General features: G+C 43.9%; 1 protein-coding gene across 11 annotated transcripts in view; it reads right to left on the bottom strand.

The window, feature by feature from the left end:
* Positions 1 to 18,290, bottom strand: part of LOC131474972 (RNA binding protein fox-1 homolog 3-like) — a 519,357-nt gene that overhangs the window by 106,922 nt on the left and 394,145 nt on the right. For 2 of the 11 annotated variants that reach the window (XM_058652723.1, XM_058652725.1), the window contains exon 1: positions 6,497 to 6,911. The exons of the other annotated variants lie outside the window; for them this stretch is intronic. In XM_058652723.1, the coding sequence (XP_058508706.1) occupies positions 6,497 to 6,622 (126 nt within the window). In that variant the 5' untranslated portion in view covers positions 6,623 to 6,911. Of the gene's footprint in view, positions 1 to 6,496; positions 6,912 to 18,290 lie in introns of those variants that run through there. 11 annotated transcript variants of the gene reach the window in all.

Here is an 18,290-nt window from a genome sequence, read left to right as displayed (position 1 = left end):
CAAAATGTAAATACACATTTATTGATGCACTTGTGCAGCAGCAGCAGCGTGTGTGTGTGTGTGTGTGTGTGTGTGTGTGTGTGTAGGCCTGCCTGCTTCCACCTACACATGACTGGAGCTGCACACACACACACATATGCATTTATGCGTGTAAGCTTAAATATGTAGGCGCACATTAAAAAATACAGACGGAGCCCCAGAGGAAAGGCTTTGTTGGTGAGGAAATCTTTTGCGGTGTTTGTGCCATTCTTCTATACGGGGAACAAATTTAATTTTGTTCCATTTACAAAGGTCTAGTGGAGTAAGACGGTGGGTAGCCTTGAGAAAAACACACACACACACACACACATAATACACAAGTCAGACTGACTGTGAAGTCTCTGTGAAGAACAAGGCGGCACTCGCTCGCTCACACGCCAAATGAAATTTCAAAATAAACGACTGAGCTGTGATTTACAATTCTCCTCGGGGGCAGAGAAAAGTGAGAAAACATTTCAATCAGCCCCCCCCGCCCCCCCCTCGCCCCTGCGCCTTTGTTATGCCGCTATGAATCAGCTGTTTAAGGGACACACGGCGGCGAAGGCGGAACGGAAATGATTTCACACCAAAACACATATTGAGAGGTGTATTCCACGAGCCCGTGACGTTACATCGCCAAGTTTTTCGGTGCAGATTTTATTGCTTATTGCTTTATTCCAACATCACTCTTACTGCTAACAATTCACTTTAATGACGCTTTACCATCATGCACTTCAAGCTCTACTCGCTTCTAGAGCCGCAACTAGCGATTATTTTCGTAATCGATTATTTCCTCGATTCATCGAGCAAACGCTGGGTCCATGAAACGTCAGGTAACGTCAGAAGACGCTGATCGGTGTTTGTCAAACGGGGAAACGACGATGTTCTTAAAGTGTCTTGTTTTTGTCCACAAACCAAAACAAGGCAATCAGAGATGGCCGACTTCACCCCATTCACGCAACAAGCCTCTGGCGGCCTCTGTTGGTCATATTGGCAAGTGCGGAAACACAAACAGACAGACAGACACACAGAGCCACTAAAGATAATACTTCACTCTCACTGAAGTAATGATTTCTTTGTTACATGGAGCAAAGAAAGGAAGGAAATAGTCACGTTTAAGAAGCTGAAACGATCAGAAATCTTGTTCTAATAATAAATAAAAGCTTCAAAACGATTAAAGCGATTATCAAAATAGTTGACGATTCATTTAGTTAATGATTAATAATCGAGTTATTGATTCTAGCTACAACACAGCAGGTATCATTCTTGTGTCGGACGACAGCGCTCTCCGATCGATCGCTGGCCGATTGAAGCATCGGCTCGTTTGGAACCACGAAGAAGAACCAGGTCCTATCACTGGTGGAAAAGCAATGACTTTAACAATGAAATAGATTCAAAGTCATTTCTCTTTTCAGATTTGGCTCAAACCTGCACGAGGGCAGAGAGCAACCTGTTTTTTATTTTTAGCTGCTGGATTAATAAGCGTTTGCCGTGTGTGTGCGCCGAGTGTTTCCCTGCAGCAGGACAGCGACTCAATATAAATTACAGTTACCATGTTTATGCAGATGAGGGGACGAGTCACAGACGGCGCGACTCGCTGATGTGTTTCTGGTCAACAATGAGAGGCTTTCGGATACACAAACACGCTCTGTGAAACATAGCTATGAATGACAATGAAGGGAGTGAATTATACTGTGGAAAAGGAAAGGAAAGGAAAGAAAAGACAGTTTTCTTGCCGTTGGTTTCTTAAAATATCGGTTGGTTTGTTTGTCTGGCTCCTCCTCCTCCAAGTTATTGTTCATTCATTTAAAACGTTCACAGCGACACATGTGTGTTTGTGCAAGGAAACTTAAGCCACGCCTACTTTCTGGGGTTGGACCAGAACAGCCAACAGCTGCAGATTGTCGTCCATGTTTAAAAAAACCTGAATTTTCTCTTTGAGTTTCATGACTTCAACAAAAAAAAAATGCAATTTTTGTGTCACTACATGATTCACGACACAGTATTTGTTCAATTTTGAGTTTCCCAGCGCGACGGATGCAGAATTCTCATGGACTAGCATCTATGTATGTCCTGAATGTGACGTCACTCATCCACGACACTCTTAGTTTCATTGAGAAATCAAGACTTATATAGATTTAACAGTTCTTTTTGTGTCCACAGGTAAAGACTGAACAGTACAAAGTGTACATCTCATATACTCCGAAACAAATATGACAAAGTGCTATTAATTCCTTTAAAAATGCTGACTTTTGTCTGCAAATGTGGGAAAACAGAGTCTAATGTCGTGAATTGAATCATAACACTTGCAGTTTTTTTCTCTTCTTAACTCAATCTGCCTCACTTCTTATCGACTCCTTTCATCTCGTTCATCAAAGCTTCACATTGTCGTTGCGACTGTGATTGTTACGGAGAGCGTCAGAGAGAAAGTCACCTGCTGAACAGATGACGTGCACGTATCGTGTGACCATTAACGCTGAAGAGGGAAGCAGCTATTGTATGTTAACCCTTTTCCCGAGGGGTCGGGTGGGAGGGAGGGTGGCGAGGTGAGGGGGACAGCGGCCTCTCGGGCGAGGCCGCGGCTCATTTCTCAAACTCGCCTCCACTGCACCCACACGGGCCTAACGAGAGCCTGTGTCGGGACAAAAACCTATTAGGGGCCTCCCCAGTTACAGACAGCATCTCCATTTACAGCTGTCAATAGTACAGCTTGGCCTACAATAATTATCCCCCAGGAAGGAGCCGTCTCTGCGCGGCTCGCATTAGTCCGTCCCCGGGAGACCGCCAACCCGAATCCTTCGATATCTAAAGTCCCTGTGAATAGCGACGCTCTGGGAGGCAGGATCAAGGCCTGAACCGAGGGGGAAGTGTGTCACGAGTATTCCCAGACTGCATCCCTCGCCTTTAACCAGATGTATCAGTGTGTGTGTGTGTGTGTGTGTGTGTGTGAGAGAGTTAGCTCCAGTGCAGTAGAAAAGAGATCAGCATGAGTAGGAATAAGAGGAGGAGGAGGAGGAGGAGGAGGAGGAGGAGGAGGAAGCTGAAACCAGAGAGGCCTGGGCAATTCCTCCCAGGATCCACCGCCATGAAAGGATCGCCTCCTCTCAGTGACCTAACCGTTTAGGACGATACCGAAGCCGCACGCAGTTAAGAAACGCGGGGAGACATTCAAAACAGGGGGGGGGGGGGTGTGTGTGTGGGGGGGGGGTGCCCGCCACGACTGAAGAAGCCACATAAAAAGGAAAAAAATCAATACATGCAACAATAACAATAGACATCAGCGCGGCGGAATGCCATGATAGAAAATCCAATTCCAAATCAAAGCGAGGCAATTTTAGAAAACGGGGGGAAGAGATCTCCAGATAAGTCGGACGTAAAGACACAGAGAGAGATGTGACATGACGACAATAACAACTGCTTACCCCCCCCCCCCCCCCCCCCTTCTCTTTTAGACATAAGTAACACCCTGCTTCTCACCCAACAGCATCCTCTTAGATAATAGAGTTACATTTACGAGCGTTGCCATATGCCCACCCAGTGCCTGGTAAATAGAAAATCCATGCGATGCCATGTTTTTATGGCTCTGAAGACAGCTACTAACTACCACGAGCAAAGCCGAGCTCCAGCCGTCAGCCCGGGCTCCGCACCATAAATATATTTATACTTTAATACGGGCCTACAGCGGCGAGCGGCGCATCCCGTAAAAGCCTTCCCCACACTGTAATTCATAACTCCCTCAATATCCAGCGCCATAACTCACGAAATGAGCCGCTGCTATACAAATTGGCGGCGGAGGGGAGAAGTGACATCATCCTGCGGAATGGATGAAGCCGGCGGGAACCACGTGTGGCGGAGAAACTCTCCCCGTGTCGAGAGGAGGGACGACCGTGACGCCGCCACTTTCTTCCCCCTCTCCTTCTTTCTTTCTTTCTTCTTCTTTTTTTTTGGAGTGTAATCAGAAGCTCACAGTTCTCCCATCACACCGCAGGGAGTCTCTCCTTGTGCTAATGAAAGCAAACATTTAGCCGGGATTTATACGCATATACTACAAGCTCACTACAAAGAGCATCAAAGCACAGGGAACACACACACACACACACACACACACACACACGGGGCAAGGTATGCTTTGCTAATCTTTTATGTAATAAACTCCTGTCTTGCTGTGATATCATGCGGTGCCACGTTCACACATAATCAGCAAATAGCTGTTGAGGAGAACCCAACTTAATACAGAGTCTTATTTGAAATGCAAACAAACTGCAAAGGCAGAGGCTATCACCTCAATCTACAACCCCCCCCACCCACTGTCACCGCACACGAGCCGACGCCACAGCGAGAGGAGAGAGAGAGTGGGGGAGAACACGGGTGTGTGTGCCCCCCCCCCAACTCACATCACTGCAGGGCGAGGGTTTACCGCAAAGAGAAGATGACGAAGAAGCTGATACTGAAGAGGGATTTTTGAAAGAAAACAAAAGGGCAGTTGTATGAAAATATGAAAACACAGGAAGTTTCAGTTTCAGCTCGGACACAAACACAACACACACACACACACACACACACACACACACACACACACACACGTGGGTCAGAGGATTTGAAAGAAGTGGAAACAGCTCAGAGGGATTTTTGCCACGTGACACTTGACTTGAAATGATTCATCAACAATTTGATTCATCGCCAGCAATTTTGATCATCAATTCATCGTTTTGTGCAAGGATTCCGGGGCGTAAACGTGCTTAATTTCTCATTTTTCATTGTTTGTTGTTGTTATTTTGAGGGTTTGGGAAACAAAAAATCTAAATTGTATTAAATGACTTGTTTAATTGAGAAAATAGGCGACATATTGACGCAATTATAATTTATTATTATTTTTTATTTATTATTAGTTGTGGACCTACTCGACAATAAAAGCATGAAAATGAAAACTATGTCTATATGAAAATATCACAATCAGAAGCTGCAACAACATTGAAAATACTGTCAAATACAATCAAATGCACTCTGTAAACACTTGTGTATACGAGGTGTTGCACTCATGTTAAATACTGTGGAGTCTGATTGACACATAAACACAAACATACACACATTTGCATATAAACAAACAGAAACAGCTCTGTTTACCTTCCATTATATATATACACATATACATATATATGTGTATAAACAAGCATTATTTTAAAGCTGTAGCGCCGGCTGACCGGTGGAGTTTGCCCACTCTGGCCAGATGGGTGGGAGGGGTGTGAGGTTCTATTACCATGATGGCGGGGGGGGGGGTTCAAAATAAGAAAAGCTGGAGTTCCACTATTCTTCCCCCTGCATCGCCGCAGTGAGTGAGTGACACACGCTGTTTACTGCAACACATGCTGCCGGGTAGTAAAAATGGAATTGGACGCTCGACCCCCCGCCCACACACACACACACACACACACACACCCCCCCCCCGTCACCATGGCACTATAACAGCACTCCCATCCCCAACTCACTGAATTAAAACATGTGAATAATTCAGTAGCGAGACAGACGCGCGCGGTCTCTTAAGAGTCACCTTGTTGTTGAATTTTTCACCCTCAGTTTTTTAGGGTTTTTTGCAGAATGAATGAATGAGTGAGTGAGTGAGTGAGTGAGTGAGTGAGGGAAACAGTGGAAAAAAACAGAAACATAACACAATGACATGTTAATTAGTGCAGAACACTGTGTTTGTGTGTAAAAAAAAACAAAACAACTTAATATTTCAGAGACAGTTTCTCCAAAACAAAGTCCATAAAACACTCGACAATATACATCATTTAAATGGCAGCAGCGTTGACCTCACATAACGACTTCTTCTTTTTCTTTTTTACGTCTCGTAATCATAAAAAAGGCCCCGCGGCCCTAAATTCTACTGGTTTTGAAGCAGATCTGGGGTCAGATTGGGTGACGCCATCAGGACGTTACATAGGTGTGTAAACACACGTGGGAACAAAGTGTAGCAGAAGAAGAAGAAGAAGAAGAAGTTGGCGTCAGATAAGCATTTTACTGTCAGAACAGCGTCTTAATATTCTCAAAAATAACAACAACAAAGAAAAAGTGATCACGGACACAAACGTCATCAGCAACTTCATACAAATAAAGAGAATGGGAGGAGGAGAGGAAGACAAGAGGAAGGAAGAATGGAGGGGGGGAGGTGGTGCTTGGTTGAAAGGATAAATTAAAGGGGTAGTCCCCTTCACCTCCACTCCACACTGTGACCCCCCCCCCCCCCCCCTCTCTCTTCTTTTGACAGCGGTCAAGGGTTAGGAGGAGTGCGATGGTGGAGAGTGAAAGTGCTCAGGGCGACAGCGACAAAAAGCCCGAGCCGCGCGATCACGTGCAGCCGCGGAAGCGCACGGAAGGATGGAGTGAAAAGCATGGATGGAGAGCAAGTGTAAGAGAGAGAGAGAGAGAGAGAGAGAGAGAGGGGGGAGGGTGGATGAAGCGAGCTGTTATCCAGTCTTACCTCGGGCAGGTAGAGGAAAGCAGGGGGACACTGGAGCGAGTGAGGTAGCATCCCGGAGCCGGAGAGCAGCAGGCAGCCGGAGTTGGCCATGGAGCTCAGCGTGGGGTGACGGGACGCTTTGCGCATTTAGCAGGGAGATCCTCTTCGCTCTACTTCTCTCTCTCTCTCTCTCTCTCTCTCTCTCTCTCTGGCTCGCTCCCTGCTCAGTCTCTCCCTCTCTCTCTCTCTGTGGATCCCTCCTTTCTTTTGCCTTTTTAAATTTTCCCTTCCGCTGTGCGTGTCTATTGAAGATGGAGCAGGGATGCGAGCGGCGCGCAGACAATGTGCATGTTCCTCCTTTATCACTATTGCACACACTCTCTCTCTCTCTCTCTCTGGCTCTCTCTCTCACTATCCGTGGCGCGACTGTGTTTACTTTGAGCACGATAAAAGCCAACATAAGCATTCAGACACAGAAGGGGAGGTTCTGTGCAAGAAGAGGAGGAGGATGAGGAGGGAAGGAGGAGGGGTTGTAGAGGCAGGGCTGGGTAGGTTAGGGTGGGGGTATGAAAGAAGTGGTGGTGGTAGCATTTGGGTGGGTGCTGGTGGTGGTGGTGGTGGTGGGGGGGGGAGGTTAGTGAAGAGGTCCCTGGTGGATTTGAACATCAAACAGGGCCGGCTGAATAACAGAGGGGATGTGAATGACATTAGAACAGCTGATCCTGGGCATTAGCACCTCCCGGGACGCTGCACGCTGCCTTTTAATTGCACCCCCCCCCCTCCCCCCCCCCCACACACACACACACACACACACACACACACTGCAAACACAATACATAAACACATACGCGCCACGAGCCAGCGCCACCTCTGTCTGTGAATGAGTGCACGCGCTCAAGGACACATTCTTTATGGCAGAAAGATCCTGTAAATGCATTTAAAAAAAAGAGAGGGGGTGGGGTGGGGTGGGGGGTTGTCATTAGGCCTGGTCGTGACATCCTTCTTCATCTGCACTTGCATCCACTGAGCTGTAAACATGCATCCGGCCAAGCATGCAGTGAAGAGCACGCTAAACTGTACCAAAATAATTTTAATGTATTTTCTTTTATTATTAATTCCGTTTGATAAAGCTCTGAGAAGACACCGACACAGAGAGAGAGAGAGAGAATATGATGCATTTATTACATCACGGTTCAGGCTTATATAGGATACAACGTTACCTTCAATAAATTGTTGGAAATGTTATGTCTTAAGTCTTGACTTCAGAGATCCACAGAACATAATATGGGTCAAGACAAGCTGCACCTGCTCGTCTTGCAGCTTCCTTAAACATTTTATTTCAGAATCACACGATAAAAAAAGAAGAAGATAAATTTACATCTAAATGCTTCATAATGTGTGCAGTACTTTCTGTATAATTCTGTTTCACTTAATCCTCAAGTGTGATGTGAAAACATGCCACCAAAGAGGATTCACCTAGACGAATGGAAATTGATCCAGAACGGTTCAAACGTGGTCCTGTTTCGTGTGCAGCTAATTCACATCCCTATTTATTGGTCTGGTTCCAGATTTTTCGCATCTTAGAAACAGTTTTCAACGACTCTAATAGATGTGGCTCACTGATGGAGAGACCTGTGGGCAGGATTAAGAATTATCTTCCACTGCCAGAGCTGGAACAATGGCAGCAGAAAACAAAAAAAAATGGCATCAAGATGAGGCTGATGCAGCTGAACTGGAAGCAACCTTCCACGTAGGAGGCGAGGTAACCAATCAGCATAGTTATCTGTTGTGACGCGACACTCTTATCAGCAGAAATCCTTTTTCTTTGGTTCTAAATGTGTTTAATACGTGTATCATCTAATTCTATTCTTGCAACCATCAGCTGCCATTTTTGGACCATCATGTTTTTTACAATAGCCCACAATGGACAAACTACAACGACAATATTTTGGGGTTTTGATGTTAACTGAAGGTCCCACGGGTTCTGCAAAACATAAAAAGATTATGGTTCAGCCGTGACATGCAACTTCACCAATAAACGCAATTCTACACACTGCACGTTTAAAAATACCGTCCTCTCATCACTAATAAGGACAGAATTTGCTAAAACTGATGTGAAACACTTAAATTTACTCTACTAATTGAAATTTTCCCATTAAAATTACTTTTGTAATGTATTTTATCATTAGTTCTGACCATAAATAACAAGTATGTTCCAGTATTTTAATGGAATTATATTATTATTATTATTTTATATGAACAGAACAGGAAAAAATAAACAAATGATAAGATTCCCTTTGAAAGGATTAGACGTAAAAATGTTGTTCTTTTTCAGGTTATTTTTCCGTAGAGTCGCATTTAAATCGGCTAATTTCTTTCCCTGGTGTAAAAAGCTGCTCCTAGCTAGCGCTAGCAGTGAAAATAATGATGTGTGTCCAGGAGAGATTCATACCACACCAAACAAATGTTAGATAATAATGTTAGAATGAACATTGGAGGGAAATATAGACGCTAATGTACGCACTGATTCAATTCCACACTTTAGAAAGTATATTAGCATTGCTCAGACAGTGCTAACGCTAACGCTAACACTCCTGAACAGCAGTTGCTCCAGTTGCGATTGTGTGGAACCAAATAAGAAATAATATAGATAACCAGGTAGTGTATGTTGTTGTTGTCCTTTTAAAGCTCTTGCTTTTCTAACAGCTACTTAAACGACATAATTGTTTGTTTGTTTTGTGATTTATTTATTTGTGTTGTTGTTGTTGTTCCAGTTATGACAGCAAAGCTGGAGGATAAAATAAGTTATATGGCGTCATTTATTTTGTTTTTCCTAACATTTTATAACCAGAGCCAGGGCCATAAAATAATGACACCAGGCATCACTTCCAGACGGCGGCATTAAAAAAAATAAAAGATCTGTATTTGTATTATTATGACAAAGTGGTATCTATAGTAAAAAAAAAGAAAAAGTGGATTTTTGTCAGATGGCATGCAAAACTGTGACTAAAAGATTTGTTCCTGTTTCTCTGATTTGCCGATTTGGCCGCAGTGGCGGTAATGACGAGGTCCTGCTGAGGCAGACACAACACAAGCACGCAGCGAATTAGCTCGCTCTGGGACGCTGCCCCTCTGCAGATTAAATAACGCAGCAGCAGCAGGAGGGACGGACGGCTGACCCGTAATTACACATTCATACTTGTGTTTTGTGAACTTGGCTGAAAGAGGCCGCCTTTTTTCACACCTCTACACTGACAGCCATCGTTCTCAGCAGAATACAGTGGATATAATTGGTCTGACTGTTTGATGCAAGGATCAGTCGTCACCGATTATCTGGCGTGGTTTGGGGCTTGAGCGGCTTGGCGTTGCCCCTGTCTCTCTCTCCTCTCTATGTGTTTTCCTGTCTCGCGCTCTTTTGCTCTCCTTTTTTGCTCTGTTAATAATTCAAATGAGCACTGCCAGATCACTCCCTTCAAAGGGGAGTTTGCTGGAATGTTCTCAACAGCGCCTTTTTCTTTTTGTCATGTGAAATCAAAGCCCTCAAACGCGGTGGAGATATCCTCGGTTAACTCCTCACACTGCTTACGTGCCAATTAAAGAAAGATCAACAACGGCTGCAGAAGGCTGACTGTTGATCACAAAAAGAAAAGGGGGGGGGGGGGTGAAAAAGGAAGTGATTCTAATCACCGTCATCATCAGTTTTATCAGTGTCACCCCCTTTGTCTTCCTCTGTTTCTTGCTCGCGGCGCAATCACCACATGTCTGTGACGGCCCCGCAATAATCAGCATAATCATTATTACCACAATCACCATCATCATCACTGTCACTGTTGACTCTGTCATGAGTCTGTCGTGAGTCTGTGACGCTGCTGCCACACAACGGGACTCGCACTCCGTGTCAGGACACACACACACACACACACACACACACACAGGAGTGCGTTCAGTCGCCTCGCATGACAAATCTGTCTCCTGGAAGGGAAAAAAAATTCACATTCCCACACACACACCAAACTGCATCCTCAGCCGTGTTTCGTAACAACTGTACCTGCTCCCACATTATGCTTGTTTTTCTGAAACATCACCAGCGGTGATGTAATTTACCAGCAAGCATGGGACAGTAAGAAGATTACGTGTCACGATAATCCTGACAATTGTTGTTGCAATTTACGATATTGTTTTGATCATTGTTTAAAAAAAAAAACAATGAAATCAAGATCTTTCATACATACATACACACTTGCATACAAAGCTACTGCATGGGATCTTTAGTGATCCGGTAAAATGTTTTCCCTGTTTGCTTGTCCCCGACTGTTTGGGCATCCTGGGGCACAACAGCTATTTTTTACATAAACACAGTCAGTGAACAGACAAGTTGCCTGGGTCTATATTGTAATGCTGAGAATTGTTTATGTATGTGTTTCACTCATTGCTTTAAAAGTTTATTGTTTTTAGTCTGACTACGATAATAACTTGGTTTTCCTAATGTCATGTAAAAACGTTATCAAGCTAGTCTTAGTCGGACTAACATGTGACTCATAGTCCGATTACTCCCGCATGTATACGCTTAGTCGGACTGGAGTTGGACTTGGGGTTCTGCACATGCACCAAAGTAGAAGTAGACGACATATAAACTGCAGTACTGCAGTATTTCTTCGGAAGAAACGGCAACCACAAGAGCCGTGAGTGAGTTGTTCGGGACTAGTTTTTGACGGAGGCGTGGACGAGAGAGGATGTGGTCGCCAAGAGTTCAGCTAGGAGGAGTAGCTAGCGTGTTATCCACCCTGGTTGAACTACCAAACACATTTCTGCTCCTCCTCGTTTTTCTCCGTTATCCAGCTACACTGGTATGCCTGGTATGTGTCTAAAATGGCACTGTTGCATGATCATCAACCAGAGCTGATCTTCTGATGATCTTCACCTCACCCTACCAAGGTGGTTTTTGTGCCTAAACTTGACTACATTCATAATCAGGAAATGGTTTATCAACTTTATTTATTATGTTTATGCCAAAAACACCACAGACTGAAAGTCTCTCGCTCTGATCAATGTGTGTTTAGAAGAAGTTGTTGGGGAAGTTTTTTGAAGAAGGTGAAGAAGGTCGTGGCGTCTGTGATATATAGAATATACTTGGCCAAGCAAAAGAGAGGCAACATCAACACCAGTAATGTACACAGCCTGACGCTTCCTCCTTCAAGATGACACATACACTGTAGTCCTCTGCCTAAAGACCTTTAACATATTCCATTAGAACCAGGAAGACTCAAACTCCCTGTGGAGTAATCTGCTCTCAGCTCCATCGTTATCTTCATTTTGAGTTGAACCAGGCTCTGATTGACTTCTTACTGGCATGGAATGGACATATAATAGCGTTCTCTTGGAGTCAAACTTTGAAAACTTACACCTAACACGTGGAATTTCAAACATCATTTGTAAAAGACAACAACACAAATGTAGTTTAGGAGTGTAACAAGTCATTTTTGGAAGACCTGGTTGCTAATGAGATTCATCTGATTTGAGGCATGGTGCGACTTTATAGCTTCGCTAAAAAAAAGTGTGGCAGAGAAAGACAGTGTTGTCCTCTTTTTTTTGTAAAAGTGCTTCTTCTTTGTAAAGAAAAAAAAGGGTTGAAAGCAGCAGTTCTAGCAGTAAAAAGCCATCACATGCACTGGGAGCTCAGTCAGCAATAATCAAAGGCAATACAAGCAGCGACTAATGGGGCTCAAACGATCGGCGGTGCATTCCTGTTCTCCGCTGTTTATCGTATGACCGCCGATCAATACGGCGCACTCGCACTAATCATCATAAGAGACGACTGTTTATTTCCCTTAACTCCCATCACGCTGACAGTGGAGGAGGAAGTGATCAGATCCTTCACTTAAGTAAGAGCAGCGGCGGCACTGTGTAAAAGAAGCCATTAAATCTGCACTCCTTCATTCAAAAGTGTTCCTCTGTGAACGGATGACTCATAAGAGGAAATGTATTTAAAGGCAGTGGATATACAGAATTATGGCGTTATAAAATAATGCAGCGGTGTCTGTTGTTGGCAATGGAGCGGATGCTTAAAACACACAGTTAAATAGTTTAATCTGTCAAATTACACAAACATATTTCTTTGTCTGTGTAAAAATCTTAAATCACAGGTGGAATGTAAATATTTATCTCCATAAAGGAGGTTCTATATTTACAGCAATGTCTGAGTTTATGTAACATTATACAAACAACAACAATTTTTCTTGGTGGGAGCACAGAGTGTTATTTTGGAGCAGATCTGATTCACTATAGGGTATTTTTAATTATTTATTCATTCTTCTTTCTCAGGAAATAAAACTGAGATTATCAGAACAATCAGGCATATGCAGAGTGCAAATATCATCAGTCTACTCAGTGGACATCTCCTTTTCTTGCAACTTTTTAACGACATTGTTTATTTTTATCTGTGTATTAATTCCATTTATTATTATACTATTTTTTTTTTAACTGGGGGAATTCTGTATCATAATTTGCTGAAAACAAAGCTGTATTTTGAACATTAAATATATAGGTTTCCAAACCACACCAGAAGTTTCCTGTGAATTTTACTTTTCAAGATCATCCTAGCCCTGGTTTCCACACTGACAGAATTTTTTTTTTAAACTTTAATCTAAAAAAATACTAAATGCTAAAAAAAATAAATTGAAATGTAAAAGAAAAAAAAAGTTATACTCTTCCTATACCGTAACATTCTGAGGACATTAACTGAGCATCCTCAATGGAAGTTACAAGTACAACATTTCCAATTTTCGCTGTGGAAAAATACCTTTGTGTGATAAAAGTGGGAAAGCAGCAGCAGCAGCAGCAGCAGCAGGGATAGAGATGTGCAGATGGTGCAGTAGATGAGTGCACATGCACTCACTGCTGCTCTATGCACTTCACTATGGACACAGCTCCCCCATCAGGAGGACCACCAGACTCTGAACAACACCACTCTATGTCAGAGTGGGAATTATACTATATTCTGCGCACACACACCCCAACTTTGTAAATATGTATGAAAGTGAAACTTGCACTCCGTTATACTCTTCATTAGTCACAGTGTGGCGTATAATTATCCCATCTGAGCTGCTCATGCGATCAGTTGGGTTGTAAAATCCGGAGAAAGATCGGGGTTTTCAACTTCTCCTGTGGCACACACATGATGACACAACACGGAGCCAAAGAAAAAAACTCTGGAGACGCCGCTCTGAGGAAAACAAAGCGGCAGGGGTCTGGTGCCGCCGGTTTGCAGTGGTGAGGAGCAGCCAGGCCTTTAGAGGGGGCACCCTTGAAGTGCCTCCTCTGACAGCCTACCTCATTATCTGGCATCTCCAGAGTGCCAGCCAACCTTGCTGCAGAAGAGGGGGCATGAGGACGCCTCCATCAGCCGGCCCTGGGGGCAGTGACAGAGGGGAGGGTTGTGCTCTCACTAAAGGTCCACTGATTACATCTCAGGCCCAAAGCTTCAGGGATCCCCACTAATTAAAGGTTGTGTCATATCTGTTAGAGATAACAAACCTATATACTGTAGCGCTCTCTCTTTTTTTTTTTTTTAATAAGGGAGTCCATTTTATAGACTCCCCCCCCCCCCCCCCCTTTTTGATATCTGTGCTCTTTCCGACATCATGTCAGGGATTGCAGAGCTGGATCTGCATTCGAGGCTGACCAGCTTTGTGCACCCACAGGGAGAGGGGGGGTTCCCGTTAGAACTGCCCTCAACCCTCAGCCATCTCGGCATGCCACGCAGCGGAGTTTTTCTGAGGCATCGGGGATCCTTTGTCTGGAGGCATAATTAAAGCTCTCGTTCATTATTTCTTCACTTTGAGCGCAGATCTGAGTAATTAGGAGGTAGTGTCAGCGGGGGGTGGTGGGGGGGTCAGTGGGGGTGTCGGTTCCATGGCAGCACATGCACACACAAAGAAAAAAAAACATAGAGTTGATTGTTTCTATGTACGTTGAAGTCGAGCTATTGTTTTAGTTCTACTACGCGGTTTGAATGCCATGTTTTTATACTGGTGTGAACGCCTCCACTACACTAGGTGGCGATATGTGTTCTTATAGCCAGGTTAATGTTAGGGTTAGCACATTCTGCTTCTGTGACTCTTTGTGCTGTTTGTCCTTAAATGGAAATGGCCAAATGTCGGAATTTATAGCAGGCAGACGGAGAAGCTTGACACAATTCCTACGCCCAAAATGATGCTAGTCTCGCGACTCCAGCTGTCCAGCAGTGTGGCAGCGGGGGTACGTGAGATGCAAGCTATGCAGATCAGAGTGCAGCGCATCCGTGTATCTTGGCGGGTTAGGGGGGGGTTTCCTGGCCTGGGTGACCTGGTAAATAGTTGTGCGCCATTCCAAGTCTTCCTAACATTGTTTAACTTGAAGATTCTTTGAGCCGACAGAACGTACACTACGTCTCTTTTGTCAGTCCAAAAGTGTTCTACCCTGGATTTTGCTGATGTCTTCTTTTGTGTACCGGTTTCTATTACTATTATTATCACCTGTCCAAAGCCAAGGGTTGGTAACTGTGGAGCATGTGCAGACCACGCAGGTCACCTTGACTCCAAATGAATATATTCATTCAGTGATTCCCCTCCCAACCACATTATCTGGTAGTATGTGTTAATCCGACTTTGACAAATTCGATGTATTGTAAAAGTAGAGTTTTTAGTTGGACTAACACAATTTTAGCATGTCTGCACACACACACACACAAACAAACACACAGATGAAAAACAAAGCACAAAGTTAAATCTAGCATCAAATGAGCCGCATTCATCTCCCACCTATCTTTGGATGCCAATATCTGGCGCGGAGTGAAGCATGTTTTTTCTCCCCTCAAAGCTGTCATGTACTAATGCATTGATTAAAATTTTTGATTAAATGGACAGTTAGGGGAGGGACTGCAAGAGCGATCTGCCATTTATGCCTCGATTGGAGGCTCAGGTAGGATGGGGGTGGGGGGGGGGGGGGGCTGCATGGCTTTTGCTGCGTTGGGAGCTCAGGCACTTTCTTCTCTAATGGATTTTGAAACAGAGCTTGGCTTTTATAGGGCGTCATTCATCCTCATATGTTTTCGCCCTGCCACGTCTCACAATCACTGCTTCTTTATGGCAAACTAATGCACCCGCTGCTAAGATCAGCAGGTTGGCTCTGGCCATCGCTCATCGTGCTCCGGCCAGATATTAGGACGTTTCAGAAAATGTTTTAAAAAGCTTCCACTGGGGGGAAGGGGGGGTTGCGGCAGAGCAGAAGCCGAGGGGCACTGACTTTCTGCCTCCCACTCGGTCATATATCAACCATCCACGCCACGCCGTCTACACCCAAACACACACACACACACAGGCCACTGCTCTGACAAGGAAAGGAAAGGAGGTGGGTGATGGAGCTTTATGGCGGTGGACAGTCAACGTTCAATACATCGAGCGTTTTACCACCCTCTTTTACAAAAGTATGGCTTGCTCGCGGTTACGGAGTGCTGAGGTCACGGGGTGTGTGATAGTTGTCGGAGGTGGGTGGAAGGCAGGGGGGGTTTTCGTTGAGCCATGGTGGGAGACAACAAACGGGGGGGGCGGTTGCTCACGCTCCGTTAGCCCTCGGGGTCGAGAAAGATGCTATGACAGCGCGAGATAGAGAGTGACAGGGCAGAGGGACGGCCAAGCATGGAAATCACATCAGATCAATGATGAAAAATTCAGTGGCGGCAACAGTCGCTCTCGGGAAACCCACGTCACACGGTGCGTGTAAGAGCGCGACTACGCTGGATGTATATGGAGAGAGGCTAATGTGTTGCCAGGCAAATCATTGCATTTGTCCATTTTGTCTTGCAGGGATTTATTTCACTTCAATAAAGATGTCTCACCACGCTGTCACAGAATTTATATAAATGTTTGTTTTGGTACTGCGATAGAATTTGATATAAACCCTCAAATATGTCTAATTTCCATAACGCCACAACTTTTAACTATCGTTTCACATGTAGCTACGAAATATTACTCGATATGAGAGGATTATGGCCTTTGTTTTTATTTTGTATGTCAGTGTGTTGTGTTTTTTTTCCCACTTGTCTTTTTCAGTTTATTATGCAATCACTGTGTGTGTGTGTGTGTGTGTAAACACACTACCCACAGAGTGTCACGGTTGTGGACGTAAACGGTATTATGTGTGCACTTGTGTTGGTATTTAAAATTACGAGCTGCTCTCCCGGGGCTCACACTGTGTACAACAAACGTTATAGTGTCAACAGGGAAAAAAAAAAATAAAAGGGGCCCACTCACCACTTACACAATAAGAACATATCGACATCACCCACTTGAGGTGTTGGTGACTACGGTGTTTTGTGCTTCAGAATAAAACCACAAGCAGAAGTCCAACAATGTGTTATTTGATTGTATTTATTTCCTCAGAAGTAACTAATGTCAGGCCTCGCATAGAACCTCTTACCTTAGGGTTTTGCTCCATTACTGTGTTACAGATCCATGTTGTGCTTGCTCGTGTATGAGCTTTACGCTGGTGCATGATCGAGGGAGGCACGTAGAAACAGCCAGATTGCTCCCGCATCTGCGACTTAAATCCCGTTTTTGTTATCGGCGACACCACGAAATGTCTGTAAAACCAAAGATGGCGGGTGGGAAATGTTTGTTTTTACTCATTTTCAGTGCTAAATGTGCCATGTGACACTCTTAGAGACACGTCTCATTCCCATGAAACAACAGAGGGAGCTGGAAAATAAAAGCCATACGCTGCTCTTCACTGAGTTTCTGTAAATTATAACGATTGTTATGAGTAATAAGAAAATAAACAATATTCCAGCGAAATGTAAGAGAATGTGAAATACACAAACACAACAACATCACAAGGATCTTAAGAATAAACTTAAGATCCTTGTGATGTTGTTGTGTTTGTGTATTTCACTTGGGAGCCCTATAAGAGTTTGACAAAGGAAATAATACACAACTTCTTATGTGCTGGTGAAACACTGAAATTCCAAAAAAACCAAGAGGGACTTATAAGTTCATATAAGCTAAATTACTTTTAAATGAAAACACTATAGCGCACTTTAAATGACCCGGCTGCGAGGACAAACCACAGACGTACCGTTTACCGCAGTGTGGTTCGCCTGTAAAGCTTTTCTTCTTCAGTGCACCTTGATTTTTTTTTTTTTTTTTTTTTTTGCAGGTACTTAATTTATTAAATTAGCCATAAAAACAGACATTCCTATCTGCTCGTGTCAGCAGTAAAATATAAAAAACCCATAAACTTTACTTCTCCGTGATACAAGCATTGATATTTTATACAGCATGATACTTTTATTTTTTTACTTATATTGCCTATTCCATAATTCTATGTGTTGATTTCTCCAGGCTGGTGTGGCTGCACTAACGTTTGCACATGGCTGCTCTCATTTAAATCTGATCCTTATTCCAATCGGAACTCCACACTGACATCCAAACCATAAACTACCTGTTTCTAGGAGGGGGAATTCTACCTTATAAAGCATCTGTGCTGAAGCATTTTGTCCATTTTTACAACCTAGAAGCACACACAAACACACACACACACACACACACACACAACCAAGCAATAGTGTAATCACGCAATGCTGAGTTTAGTACCAATCAATAAGTCAGACCAATGTCCTTAAAATCCAATCCTGAGACTCCAGAATCCTGCCGCTCCTCCTTCTGCCACAGAGTTAATTGCGTTTACCTGTTGTCCCGCATCTAAATCAGCCTCTGCTTCCACATATAACAGGATCTGACTGCAGTGAAGACAACACACACACACACACGTAAACAAACAC

This window comes from Solea solea, chromosome 16 (assembly GCF_958295425.1).
Source record: "Solea solea chromosome 16, fSolSol10.1, whole genome shotgun sequence".
Lineage (NCBI taxonomy): Eukaryota > Metazoa > Chordata > Actinopteri > Pleuronectiformes > Soleidae > Solea > Solea solea.
Note: the sequence above shows the minus strand (reverse complement) of the source record. Positions and strands in the feature narration are given on the sequence as shown.